The sequence below is a fragment of the Cryptotermes secundus genome, unplaced genomic scaffold (genome assembly GCF_002891405.2).
Source record: "Cryptotermes secundus unplaced genomic scaffold, Csec_1.0 scaffold682, whole genome shotgun sequence".
Classification (NCBI taxonomy): Eukaryota; Metazoa; Arthropoda; class Insecta; order Blattodea; family Kalotermitidae; genus Cryptotermes; species Cryptotermes secundus.
The window spans coordinates 35,595-50,283 of record NW_019730110.1 but is presented as its reverse complement, the minus strand read 5'-3'; the positions used below and the strand labels follow the sequence as shown (position 1 = coordinate 50,283).

At 39.2% G+C, this 14,689-nt stretch overlaps 2 protein-coding genes across 3 annotated transcripts in view; one reads left to right on the top strand and one right to left on the bottom strand.

The window, feature by feature from the left end:
• LOC111866202 (HIV Tat-specific factor 1 homolog) overlaps positions 1-14,689 on the top strand; it is a 47,498-nt gene that overhangs the window by 14,022 nt on the left and 18,787 nt on the right. The gene's annotated exons all lie outside the window — the stretch shown is intronic.
• On the bottom strand, positions 406-7,964 carry LOC111866203 (natural killer cells antigen CD94-like). Of its 2 annotated transcripts, XM_023854930.2 has the most exons (4): positions 7,335-7,964; positions 5,058-5,114; positions 3,401-3,607; positions 406-1,043 (listed from the first exon to the last, which is right to left on the bottom strand). In XM_023854930.2, exons 1-4 carry the CDS (start codon positions 7,378-7,380, stop codon positions 727-729), a joined length of 627 nt encoding a protein of 208 aa, XP_023710698.1. In that variant the 5' UTR covers positions 7,381-7,964; the 3' UTR covers positions 406-726. The 2 variants fall into 2 exon arrangements, with proteins under 2 accessions (XP_023710698.1, XP_023710699.1); XM_023854931.2 differs by lacking the exon at positions 5,058-5,114 and having other exon boundaries at positions 7,335-7,954.

Here is a 14,689-nt window from a genome sequence, read left to right as displayed (position 1 = left end):
AAAATCTGCCCCAGTGCCACTTTATCCACCACAAATCCCACTTGACCAGACCAAGGATCGAACCTGGGCCGCCGCAGTGGGAAGTCAGCGACTAACCGCTTGAGCTATGGCGTGGCCCTATATTTACTGCTGATTCAACTTCAGTAATTATCAATATGGCGAACTGAATGGAAAACAGCAGAAAGAAATTCACATACTTGTTCGTACTTAAAAATAGATGAACCTTTTATATAAACATCTTTCGTGTTGATGCCAGCAAATTCACTGCAGCGTGTGTATGATAAAGTCTTGAACAAATGCAAAATTTCCCCTTCTTCACTGAGAGCGTGAGACAGCAACAGACTTTTTTTTGGCACTACCTATCTGTTTGTGACCATTTTCACCGATGTAGATTCCTGATATAAATGACTGTACAGAAAAATATTTTATTGATCCCACTTATAGTTATAACTCAATAACAGACTGATTACACGTAGATGTATTGAATTTCATGTCATAGTACATATTAGACCATATAAGAACTACACATGTTAGGGCAGTGTGTATGTGGTATAATTTATGAGGACTGCTAATATGGACTTCCTAACAAATTATCTGTGTATCAAAACTTATTTTATACACGATACGATAAAAATGTTACTGAAGAGTTCCTATCATGTTTCAAAATACTCAGGCTTCAATGTCATCATTTAATTATTTTACTTCTTTAAACCTTAAAGTAGTCTTTTAGTGCCGAACTTGTTGTAACTGGGGTCTTCGTCTTCTGTGTGACCGCCTTACAGTGTGTTGCCTGAGTGTGTTGTCTTCTGGTACCATTACCGTTTGCAAAGGCTTTTCGCAGATGTAATGTTTGCGATGAACACAACTCCGTGTTCCCCATTTGTACATCATGAGTGGATCCATGACAATACAGTGCCAGCTCGGGTCTTCTGTCGGGGAACGGCGAGAAAATCCCTGGTAACTGAGACGTCTTCCCGTTGCTCCCCAAACCCATCGTTTGGTCTCCCAGTTGTATATTCCTCCTATCCAGCGTTCTAAACGGGCTGCAATGTGCAGAAAATTTCCAAACTACTGTAGATATTTCAGAATGTACTTTAAGAACAGAATCTTTATCAGGCATTGTTTAATGCTATATTATATTTAAGCATCCTGTTGCACTATACACTTCTGTATGTGATAATACAAATGCCATAATACAGTAGCGTATTAAAAATGAGCAGTGACACACACACGGAGCCTGCACAGAATCATACATGAACGGTGCTGAAAATAAGAAATAGCTGCTGCAGCACATGTGAACACAGAGCGGGTATCCCTGTGATTTAAAATTTTGAATTTTAAAAGTTATAACAAATTTTAAATTTTAAATTAGAATTCTGAAATCAAATTGACGAGCGTATGTTGGCGAGATTTTAAACAAAACTGACAGGCTGGTGTTATAGATTTTAGATTGTGTGCAGTGTGACAGCTATGTAGTGAAAAATACACCTGATGATGGCTGGTTGCGGCCGAAACATGTAGTGTAGAGGTAGAAAAGACAAAGAACTACAACTAAATAAATTGTTGCATTCATGATGGCATTTGTTTTATTACATATAGAACTGTTTAATGCATTCACTGCCATGCCATCACAATGGGATTTTACCTACTGGTCAGCTTTGTTTCCACAAAAACAGGATTTTGAATGTGCTGCATTTGAAACAGAAGTGGAAGAGGACAAGCGGAAAGCAGCTGACTGTCATATGATTCAACTCATCTAAGTTTTAAGAAGTTACACTTAAAATCTGTCAGCATTTGAGGACATCTTTAAGGAAAAATTATATTTATGTACACAGTGGCAACAGTCTGTCATTTTATGGGATTGACACTGACTGTGGATAAAAAGTTTCCACTTTGCATCCACACATGCAAATGAGAAGACTTTCCAATCTTAATGTTTATCACAGATTATTGAAGGACAGTTTTGGTATAGTGTTAAGGCACAATAGATCACTGTGGTCATGGTGCAAGGGCCAAGAAGGCCCACCCCTTATACATTCATTCATTCATTTGGTATAGTGTTGGATGGTAGGATGACTGATGAATAACAAATTTAAAGGATTTGGAAGTAAGCGGCTGTGGTGTAATCCAGGTACTGTCCCCCCATTCACCTGGAGAGACAGGAAAACACTGAAAGCCTTCGGTCAGGATAGCTGGCCTCGCTGTCCAAGATTCAAATCATACAGCTCCCGAATACAAGTGTGGACCTTACTGTCCAGTTTTTTTTTTTTTTTTACTCTAATTATGATGTAGAGGTGAGATGCCATGTTGGAGACACATTTCATCCCTATGCTAAGATAAAATTTCATATTGGGTATAATTTATAAACCACAAGTTTTTTACATTAACATTATAACAAATTTGGAATGGATCACAAGAATATTCTTGTCCCCCCCCCCAACAATCTTTCTTTTTCTTCCACATAAGTTGTTTCAAATCCAGAGGGTTTTTAATTGTTTTGGTTGCAATGAGATTGGTGATACTTAGTTGTGAAGGAAATGAAACTGTTTGTTTATGTTATTCTGTACAGCACATGAATTCTGGATTGCAAATTTGTTAAACTGTGTGAATATTTCACACATAAGAAAAAAGATTATTGAAATTGTGCACATCAAAGAAATGGAAGAGCATGAATGCTCTATAACAAGGGAAAATTGTACCTGTAACATGTTTCTAAATCAGAATTAGCAAACAAGTTTCTTGGTATTGCTGTATAAATTTTCTAGTTGAACAAATTTTTTCTCCACTTTGATGAGACTACAGGAAGAAGTTCCATGGATCCTCACCCATGATTTCCATCAAGCTGTTTTGCTTCCCCCCTTCAGTGTATGTCCTCTTTTACCATCCAGTCTAACCATTCTGTTCACAAGAATGCTGTTACTGATATCCGCATGATATCCTTTGCTAGTGACAGGTGCTTTGATATGGTTGAATTAACTAAAGCAGGCCAGAGGGAAATACAGTGTTAGGCAGAAAAGAGAAAGCCTCAAGGACCATCATCTGCACCAGCCATGCAAATTCTTTCCATTGGATCAATATATCTGGCTAATGATTAATTTTTGTTATTTAATCAGTGTGATGTTCCATGCCTCAAAACCAAAACTGGCCATTATAACTAGTCACTTCATGTATTGACAAGTTAGATATTAAGATCTAAAAGTTTGTGATGATGGTAAATTGTTACAATTAATATGTTGCTGGACATTATCCATCATCTTGTCTGTTCTTAAAATAGAATATTTTATAGAATATTTAATAGAAACTAGACGGTTTTTTAAGAACAGACAAGATGATGGATAATGTCCAGCAACATATTAATTGTAAGTTAGATATTAGTTTATTTAAATATTTTCAGTCTTACCTAACTCAGGTTTATTGAGGTAACTTCTCATGTTTCGATCTTCCCAACCTTTTTCCAACCTTGCCAGCTCACTGTCCTTATCTTTACATGCAAAGTGGGCCTCTTGCCATGTTGCCATATGAGTGCTGAAGAAATAGCAACTGTTACCATTACGAACAAAGTCTGGTGGACAGATATATGTCTTTTTCATGTCGTCTTCATCGACACCTGTTGTAAATATAAATCATATTTTGATATTCACAATTAAACTCCTCAGTAACGTGTGATTTTTAGCAGGACAGTCATGTATTATCAGTTTTCTAAAGATGTATTATTTACAGATACATTTAACATAATGGTGCATTCATTCATTTCAAAATTTAGATTCAGTAGTTTTATTTTTTAACAGAAAACTGTGGATGATATACTGTTATTTAGCAGTGGGGCTGTGAAATGTGACACCATGTAGTCTGGTGCATAAGGTCCTCGAAAACATCCCAGAAGAGTCTTCTTGGTAATATGGTTATCTGCTAGGGTATTCTCCTTTGTTATTGGTACTCATAAAAGAGATCGCTTTAGAAATTGGATAATGAATTTTCTGTCTCAGATCGAGATATTTCACATTTTTGATACTTGTTAATTATGATGGCAATGATCTTATCTGGGGGGTACAAAGTTGCTCGTGTCCGTGACATTCTTTGAGTCGTGTGTGTCCCCTGGGTAGTGCAAAATGAGCAACAGACCTGGCAAAGCTTCCCAAAAGAAAAGTGCAAACTTCTTCAAGATGCAACAAAGCAAGAACTTGAGTGCTCTCTACTGGGAAGCAAGAAGCAAAATGGGTTAAATGATCCCACATGCAGCCATTGGAAATCAACCAACCAACCAACCAACCAACCAACCAACCAACCATAATCTTATAAGTAAATAATTTTTTGTTTGAAAAAGGAAATAAATGGTCTCATGATATATTTGGGTTGATGGGCTTGTAGTCTCATATATGGATGCCAACGTTTTGGAGGCAGCATATTGGTATCCACACAGAAGACTGCAGTCTGAACAATAATGGCAATGAAAACCTTGAAACTGATAATCTTACAATTATTTAAAGCATGTCATATCATGTAACATTTGTTTAACGACTTTTGTTATAGGTATGACATATTATTTGTTGACAGATGTCCTGTGTTTCTTAAGATCCATTTTAATATTATTCCCCTATGTGTGCCTTGGCCTTCACTTTAGGTGTTTTGACTGCAACTTTGTGCACACTTCGCATATCGCTCATGTGTGCTCCATCTGTTCGAATTTAACGGCCATGCTGATTCATTGTGCGACATTCTCTATCTACTAAAGTCGGCACTAACTACACCAACAAGTGGCGGTCGCTCGGTCGGTATAGTTCGCTTGCGGACTAAAGCCACGGAGTTTTTTGCGCGCTCCCCCCCCCCGGTCTGTCTCATCATCCTTGTTTTGATTATCTTAATAATATTCTATGAAGTGTGAAAGCCTAATCTTAGTATTAAGTTCAGACTTGACCAGACTCCATCTTATAATTACATGTACATTTTTAGTATTTTTCCTATAACCATTATTTCTGAATCATTGGTATACTAACTTTATGGAGAGCTATATTTTCCTTAAATTAAAATTAAGACAAAATTTAGAATAAGTAACTTACCTGTATACTGAAATACCCTGTGACAGATGAAATGATATTGAAATCTGCATTTTATTGCTGTGGGTAAAGTCAGTAATACAATTATTATATATGTGATACATTTTATTTTTTATTTAGTTTATTTAATTTCTAGCCTGGGTGGCTCAGTGTATAAAGTGGCTGGATACAGGCAGGGTGATGAGGGTGCTATTCCTAGCAGTGGCAGGAACCTTTCTTTTCACTTCCACATTCACATTGGCTCTGGAACCCACCTACCTGCCATCCAATGGGTACAGAAGGTTCTTTCGTTGGCGTAAGGTGCTGGCAGTTCATCTTCATCTACTTCAAAGTTTTGAATGTATCTAACACTACTTAACCTTCTTCATTTACATAAGCAGCTGATTCCTGTCTGTAGTACTCACTTTATAAATACACAGGAACTGCCTGTGTATCAGTATGGTAGTATTCTTGTTAATAAAATACTGGGGGGTCATGAACCCAAAGGTGGCACCATCTGTTTTAAACCTCGTTGATGCACCTTGAATCTCCAGGTGAGATAATATAAAAGGAGTCTGGTCAGTTGGGGAGAACACTGCATGGGGAGGTGACACTAGCTGAGGCATAATGCATAGGCAGAGGGTCAGTTCTGCTTGTAGCTTGTCTTTATTTATGTATTTTATTTTCTTGAGGCAGCAACTGTCTTGAACCTGGGAGAGTTCACAAATTAAATTAGTAAGTTGGAAAATTCTATGTTGAATGACAATTGTTACAATTCGATGAAACAAATTCCTTCTTTAGAAACTGAACTGGTTAAGAGCCCTCCCACGTTTTATGGAACCACAGGGTTCATTACCACATTCACAACAGCTGCCACTGCACCTTCTCCTGATCTGGTTGACTCCTCTCTGCATCTGCTTTTTCTTTAAAATGCAATTTAATAAATGTGTCATAAAAATGTGTATGCTCTTTCGACATACTCGAATGAAAAATCCCCAAGTTTTTCATAACTGGTTTGGTAACAGGCTCATTGCTGAGTAATTCACCATATGGTACAGGGTCTTCCTTAATTCATTGTTTATTTTTAAATATCCTGTCTCTATAGAATTGAAATATTCATTATCACAAAAGCACATCGTTGGCGCCTTTGTTCAACCAATTTAATCAGGTTCCTATCTTCATGGTAATTTTAATATTATCCTTCTGTCTCTGGTTAATTCTTCCAAGTGATGTCTTAGTGTGTGGTTCTCCGAAGTTTTGTATGAATTTCTTGTCTGCCCAAACATGTCAAATCTATCATTTTATCCTTTTAAACTGATTTTTGTAATAATAACATATGCAGGTTATTGAAGCTGAGCGAGAACGAGAAAAATAATTAGAATTTTGAATTTATTTTGAGTTGGGAGATGTATGATGATACCAAAATAAAAAAAAAACTCCGTGGCATGTAGTCCACAAGCGAACTATGTTGACCGAGTGACCGCCGCTTGTCAGCGAGGTTCGTGCCAACTTTTTGCAGATAGAGGGTGTTGCATGGTCAGCACAACGAATCCCCATGGCTGTTAATCTCGGTTTTCTAGACCAGAGCCGCTACTTCCTTGAAATAGCTACTCAGTTATCCTCATGAGGCTGAGTGGACCCCGTTCCAGACCCACTACTTAGAAAATCTGGTACTGCCGGGAATTGAACCTGGACCTCTGTGTCTGTAGCCAGGAACTCTGACCACTAGACTGCAGAGGCGGTCATTGATTCCATGATTTTTTAATTCCAGAAAACTACTGAAGTAGGTAATTGGTAGATTATGCAATATTGACAAGATTTGTGTGCAATAATTGGGAGTGAAAATATGTTTGGAAGCAGCCATTTTAATTACTGAAAATGAGAAAGAAGNTTGTTTATCAATTTTTATTTTAGAAATATGTATATATTTCTTTCCCCTTTCACACAGTATTAAACTGTATAGCAGTTAGATGGTGAAAATTACAAGCACACTACTTAGAACTGAAGTCAGAAATATTGACATCTTATTGGTATAAAGGACTTAAGTCATCATATGCCCTTAATAAAGACTTTTTATGTTGTCCTTCTTACTGGTGACCAGAGTTTTAAACCCAAGTCCCTTATACACATAAGGTCCAAGTTCATGTGAATAAATGATAGAATGAAAGTGACAGAAAATGGGTTAGATTTGAAACTGACGAAATTTTTATACTGAATTTTAGAAACATATGAACCCAGGACAGTTCTAGCATAATTGCGAGATACAAAATCTAAATATTATCCTAAAGAAATTAGACTTACCTGTACTGAAGCACACACCAAGTACCAATAATATCCAGAGCCGCATGATGGAAACTGCTGCACCCACTCTTATGTTTAGTTGGTTTGAATAAGAATTTACACATATATAATAATGAAAGATAATAAAACCGTTTTGTTACATCACTACAGTGCGAATTTAGCAATATTGAGTCACTTGTTTAAATGTTTGTTGCACTGACTAATAAATGTTAACACATTCTTAGAACAAATTCTGAAACATTTCTTTGACAGTAAATACATTTGATAGTGTGTCATTAAAAATAATTCAGTTCTTGAAGTTAGGAAATAGTGGAAAATATAATGAGGTATAAAACTTAATTATTTCTAGGTACTTGTTGTGAGGAACATAGCGTCTGTTGTGTGAGTTCACGTGTTGTGTGTCTGCCTGGCATGTGTACTAAACACTGAATGAAAGGAGGCAGACTAACAGATATGTAAGAAGCATGTTTGTGTGTTTGGTTACTGGCGGTAAAGAAGAGAGGGTAGAGATGTGGGCTCCTTGCCAAGCAGGCGGCTAGACTGCTGGACTACTATTTTAAGAGTCTTGATTCAGAGTTGAGAGACAAGTATTAAAACAAACAGGAAAAAGATGCATACCTTAACAGACTGTACAGTGTTCTACATGAGTCATATCCAGGTCATTCAGAAAGGCGCTATTATGCGAGACAGGAAACTCTTTTATGCTTCAGCAGCTGGATAAAACAATGCTCCCTTTTATATTCGGGTTTTGGCATTGGAAGTAAGTACAACCAATAATATAGCTGGGCCAGAAATTGTAACCATAATACACAAATTGCCAACTAACTATCTACCAGATTGCAGGTGTCGTTTTAATTAAGCCGGGCTCCTTTCTTCAAAATTCTTTTAATTCCTTTCTCATTGCCGTCTTATCATTCCAGGGGCCATAAAGTCTGAATTACAAACAAACAAAAAAAACTCCGTGGTTTTAGTCCGCCAGCGAACTATACCGACCTAGCGACGGCCGGTTGTCGGCGAAGTTAGTGCCAACTTAGCGGATAGAGGGTGTCGGGTGGCCAGCGCAACGGATCCCCACGGCCGTTAATTTCGGTTTTCTAGACCGGAGCCGCTATTTCCTTGAAATAGCTCCTCAGTTATCCTCACAAGGCTGAGTGGCTCCCGTTCCAAACCCACTACTTCTCAGGAAATCTGGTAGCGCCGGAAATCGAACCCGGACCTCTGGATCTGCAGCCAGGAACTCTGATCACTAGACCACAGATACGGTCATAGTCTGAATTACAGCTATCTTAAATAAAATATAGGCTCCATAACCCGGAAGATCTTGTTATAATGATGACTAAATAACTCCATGGAACAGTGTTCTTCTTGAAAAGCTTATAGTTGTCGAGCTAGTCAGGATCACAGCATTATATGGAATTCAAAGGTTCGTTGTCATGTTTCACAGGAGTGCACAACTGATTACTATCTGGAACCAGGTGGAATCAGTCCACGCTCCCCAGTACTGTTTCAATAAAATCCATTTTAATATTATCCTCCCATCTCTACTTAATTCTTGCAAGTGGTCTCTTTCCTTCACATTTGTGTACCAAAACTTTGTATCCATTTCTCTTCTTTGACATGTGTGCTACATGTCCCACCCATTTAATGATCCTTGCTTTAATCTTCTGTATAATATTCGATGAATGCAAATTATAAAAAAAAAATACTACATTGATTTATTTTATATATAGGGAATTATGATAAATCATTATTTAAAGTTGCAACTTTTTCGTTTATGTGGCTATTTTTTTAACATGACAGTAGCTTAAATACCTCTTCTTTGCCCAGGGTTTTCTTACATTAACTCCGTTGAATTAGTGAAACTGTTTTTTTTTGCATCACACATATTTAATAAACGTTTACTTAATGCTTGTTACTCTAATAATTTTCAGCCATGCATCTTAAATAAACTTCTTAAGCAATGTAAGTAATATGAGGGCACTTCAACACTTTTACTGATGCATTAACGTTAGTTCGTACTTCTCATTAAATTGTTGTTCTAAGAACAAAACAATGTGATATCGCTCACTTTATTGTGATTTACCACAGCAGTGCAGCATGATGATAAAACTTATAAACACCGAATATGCATTTAAGCTGTACATAGCTGCTTATTGATGAAACAGCAGTTGGTGTAAATCACTTTTTGCATTGTATTTTATATTGGCTTACAATAGAAAGGGACCGCCTCTGTCGTCTAGTGGGCAGAGTTCCTAGCTACAGATCCGGAGGTACCGGGTTCGATTCTTAGCGCTACCAGATTTTCTGAGAAGTAGTGGGTCTGGAACGGGGTCCGCTCAGCCTCGTGAGGATAATTGAGGAGCTGCTTGAATGGAAAAGTAGCGGCTCCGGTCTAGAAAACCGAAATTAACGGACATGTGGATTCGTTGCGCTGACCACACGACATCCTCTGTTCTCTAAAGTTGGCACCAACTTCGCCGAGCGGCAGTCGCTCGGTCGGTATAGTTCGATTACGAGCTAAAGCCACGGAATCTTATAAAAGAATTAATATGTGCTGTATATTGTCTTTTCAGTACTAGGGCTGTTGAGACGTGTTACTGATATTAGAAAAGTTAATCCTTCCATCATATAATTTTTTCCAGACATCTTTTTGCTATTGATTGATATCTTAAGGTCTTTTTTTTTTATCCTGTTGGCGCTCATCCTGTCTGTGGTTCATTGCAGTTTCATTTTTATTACTCTTTAATTTGTTATATATACAGGGTGTGTCACGACTTTAGGGCATAACTGCAGGAGATGATTTCCTAGGTCTTTTTGATCAAAAAAGTTCTTAGAAACATGTGTCCTATTTTGGACGGTTACGGAGTTATGACCGTTTTTTTATTCCCGTACACGCCCTCGTGTGAACCGCGTCTATCATCTGGCAGGTCGCTGTTTTTAGCCAGCTACAGACAGCGTTCTCGTTATCTCGACATTTGAGAGGTACCTAGGGCGTGGTGGGTTGGTATGTAAGGCCACGGCTAGCGTGGCGGCTACTGGTGTTCAGAACAGTTCTCATCTCTGTGCGTCTGTTACGTTCACGATGCCATTTACATTTTCATTTGAGGAGTATGCAGATATGATTTATGTGTACGGGTTTTGTGACGGTAACTCAGTTCTTGCCGTAGCTGAATATCAGCAACGGTTTCCGAATCGTAGAATACCGAACCGGAGAGTGTTTACTGGAGTTTACCAGGCATTGCGAGATACCGGTAGACTCCCGGCGTTCGTATTGCAGCCGAGCGTGGTGTTAATGAAGGCTTCAGTGAAGAAGGCATTGTTCGTATGGTACACCGCAGTCCACGCACGAGTACGCGAAGAATTGCCAGCCAGGTCTCCAGACCTAAGCCCGCTGGATTATTGTGTGTGGGGATGGATGAAAGAACTGGTTTACAATGTGAAGGTGGCAACGCGAGATCGTTACGCGAGATCGTTACCTTCTATTCTGAGTTTAAAACGGTCATAACTCCGTAACCGTCCAAAATCGGACACATGTTTATATGAACTTTTTTTGATCACAAAGATCTAGGAAATCACCTCCTGCAGTTATGCCCTAAAGTCGTGAAACACCCTGTATATGTGTGTTTTTTTAATTTGTAGTTTTCTTGTAATTTCTTAATTTCTCTTATACACCCGAAAGATGTATCCCGGAGTCCTCAAAGCGCTTCTCTACTGCTATAATCTACTCTTGTGTTGTTTGCTGCATTCCAAAGTATCAGAAAGTGTCTGTACAATATTTAAGGAATAAGCTGCCCTCATGACTGTGGAATGTTACATTTACAAAGGAAACGGAAGTAAGTTGCGGTGAAAAGAGACAGGATATGAGGGCAGCAGAGGTTTCCTTGCTGAACATTATGTATGATGTCCGAGTCACATTCATTTGTTTCAGAGGTATTCTGACATCCTGTAGTGAAATTAATGCATCTTGGCTGTTTTCTTGTCAAATATGAAATGACATCTGTGTCCAATATGATATGCTTAGGTAGAACCATCCTTTGGGATATAACACTGCGTAGTCCACAGTAGAAGTTCGCCTGTGTTTCGGAAGAATAGGCTGTCTCCATTTTCAGGGTTGAAGAATAAGTCAAGCATGTGGCAGGCAGAGCAAATTTTGCTTGCTTCCTACCAGACTGCATGGCTGTACATCCATCTACTACTTGTTTGTAGTCATTGCTGTCAGACCTCAGCTCCAACAACGTAACATATTTAATTGTAGACTGTCTCGTGCCCAAACTTGTGATGGTAAAAGGTAAAGCTATCACTGTAACAGGCCGTGGAAGACCATACGGTTGTGAGACGTCGAGCCTCCCACATTTTCTCTAGACAGTCGGCTCGCAGATGGCGGTAAGGTTGTCAGCCTTACGTGCCGGCCGCTCTTTACCCCCCTGGACGATTCCCGGTACACATTTCTGTTAGAGGGTGAGTCGACCCCAGGGTCATAGTGCGGTTGGAAGGATTATAGGTCAATTGAAAAAAAAATCACCTCATTGGGACTCGAACCCGCGAACTTCCAGCTTGTAGCATAGTGCCTCAACCAACTACGCTACCCTGTGCCCCCCACACTTATGATGAGACTTTGTGATAAAATAATTGTAACATAACACATGCCCACAATTCTGTGTTGCATGTTTTCTGCATTACTCCTACTTTCATTTTGCCTTGCTCACACCAAAGATCCAGACTTAACGGTTAGAAGATGCTGCAGCAGCACTTGAACTTCGTTATGACCATAGAGAAAGATTTTAAACTTAATGTATTTATGGCAGTAACTTCGCCGACAAGCGGCGGTCGCCCGGTCGGTATAGTTCGCTTGCAGACTAAAACCACGGAGTTTGTTTTTATTTGTAGTGGGGTGGGACTAAGTCCCTTGTACTTCGGCCACTTCTGGCCTATTGTACCAGCCCCAGATGATAGGTGAGGGTGATTGTGGAGCAATTGGTGGAATGAAGATAAGTCCGGATGTAACTTTATACTTCAAGCTACAGGATGAAGCATGTCTGCTTTCAAAACAGGTTTCACAACTCTAGCCTTAGGCAGCATTCTTTTCTCAGTAACCAAAATTATATGTCATTGGTGATGACTAACGTATAAGTGTTTAAGAACATTGAGGTGTGATGTCATAAAGTGGTAAACACTTGTTATAAAATGTAAATAACAGTTATTAATTTGAAATTCAGTGTATACAGTTAAAAAAACAAACATGAATGGTTCTCTTCTCATATGGAATTGAGGTCATCTCTATTTTGTAAGTTTATATTACAAATTAAACAACAAACATAAGTGTTAGGAAAGAGGTCAGCTGTGTCATATAATTTGGTAGTGAATACCTTAGTATCTGAGGTGTGTACACAACATGATTCGGTTATTCATTGGGAGACACTATTTCATGTGTAAAATTCCTTTTGTCAGATTTCCTCTTCTTCTGTGTTTTGGTGCCACTAATATTAGAGGCATCAGTTCATTTTTTAAACCTCCAATTGGAATGGGTATTACTATATAGAAAATAATTACAAATACATGTCGTATACTTTTCTCATTTGTTAATACATGCTTTATTTAAAGCTTTATTACTTATCTATGCTAAGTAACTAATTAGGCCGCGCCGTAGCTAAAGGGGTTAGTCGCTGGCTTCCCACCGCGGCGGCTCGGGTTCGATCCCGGGTCTGGTCAAGTGGGATTTGTGATAGACAAAGTGGCGCTGGAGTGGGTTTTCTCGGAGTACTTCGGTTTCCCCTACCAATTCTTACCGCCCTTTTCTTGCTCCTCCTCCTTCTTCACACGCTGGGTCGCCTCTAGTAGGTTCTTCTTTCTTGTTGCTAAATTTATCTCAGGGTTATTTTTAAAGGAGGGGGTTTTGTTGATTTGGTAGAGCTGAGGACCTCTTATCTCAGAGCCTTGAACGGGCCACAACTTAGAAAGGGAATAAATTAAACACAAATCACAAGCACATCTCAAGTTTGGACGAATTATATTGAACACTTGTTTAACCACTTTTGATACAGTTTCAGTGTCAGTAACTTTTATGTCTAACTGCTTCGGAGCCCGGTGTGTAACTTTTTGCGGCTAATTCTACGAGTGCAGCTTTCCGAATTTTTACGTCTGATTCTAACGACTCCCGGTTTCCGAATTTACGTCTGTTTCTAACGACCCCTGGTTTCCGAATTTACGTCTGTTTCTAACGACCCCTGGTTTCCGACTGACGCTAAAACATGACGCTTCCTCAAACCTTCAATTCCTGCTTTCACCAGCGTCACTGCCCTGTCACACCCTTAAATTTTAGTGATTGGCTAATTTTAAAAAATAGGAGTATCTTAATTAGATATTCCTCCACTCCGCTTAAAGCTTACAAGCGTTTAAGGATTTTTGACTCCAACGTATTTCTGTCAGAAAGTGACAAATGCTTAAGCGTCGCTTGGGCCCTAAAAACTTCACTCTTTTTAAGTTATGGCATGTACAAACTGCCAAGTATTGAATTTACAAAAGATTTCTTTACCCTATTCTTTAACGCAGCTTTCCACTAATAAACCTTTGACGGGTGTCTTCCTGTTTCTTGTTGTAAGCGTGAGAAGACGCTTACTCTTACATACAAGAATTGACCTATGTCTCACTACCCTTGTTAACTGCATTTCATTTTGAACAATTAAGCTTTCAAATTAATAAAGTTGATTACATTAAATTAAGTTGCGTAGCAGTGGAACGGTTACACAATCTTCATTCCACCAAATTCTCCATCGTCATAATCATCCAGGGCAGGCTGCAATAGGCCAATCAGTGGCCGCCGTGCCGAGTGGACCCAGTTGGACTCCACACCCCACTAAGCGAATGTAAAAAAAAAGGATAACTAATTAACTTACATACTCATGAAGCTGCGTCCTTTTTGAGAAGTTAGTTAGTTATTGGAGAGGGTGGGTTTCCCCATGCGCTTAGACCTGTATTGGTCCATTGTGCTTCCCTCTATGATTTCTACCAGTCTCTATATCCTACCGGTACTGGTGCTTACCATCAGTCCCGCCCAGCCAGCGGGACCGGCTCTACTAGCTGAGAGGTATCTATAATGCTTCCCCCATCTACCAGAGGTATTAGAGACTGCTGTTGGGCGGGAAACGTCCGTAATTTGGCTCAGTGACCTCCTTTGGAGATATGAGGTTCTTTTACGTGCCTTAAAGCTACGACACGGGACCCACGGCTTAAAGTCCCTCCCGGAGGACTTGTTCCCTGAATTTTTCCGCCCTTAAAAATTCGACGACCTCCGCCGGGTATTTGAACCCGCGTACTACGAGTCATGAGGTGGGAACGTTACCTCTAGACTACGGAGG

Excerpts from the sequence above, each read along its gene's own strand:
- LOC111866203 (XM_023854930.2), bottom strand. The coding sequence starts at position 7,380 with ATGCGGCTCTGGATATTATTGGTACTTGGTGTGTGCTTCAGTACAG. Across the intron at positions 5,115-7,334 it reads TGGTGTGTGCTTCAGTACAG|CAATAAAATGCAGATTTCAA; the intron begins GTAAGTCTAATT and ends CTTTACCCACAG. Across the intron at positions 1,044-3,400 it reads CCTCAATAAACCTGAGTTAG|CCCGTTTAGAACGCTGGATA; the intron begins GTAAGACTGAAA and ends TGCACATTGCAG.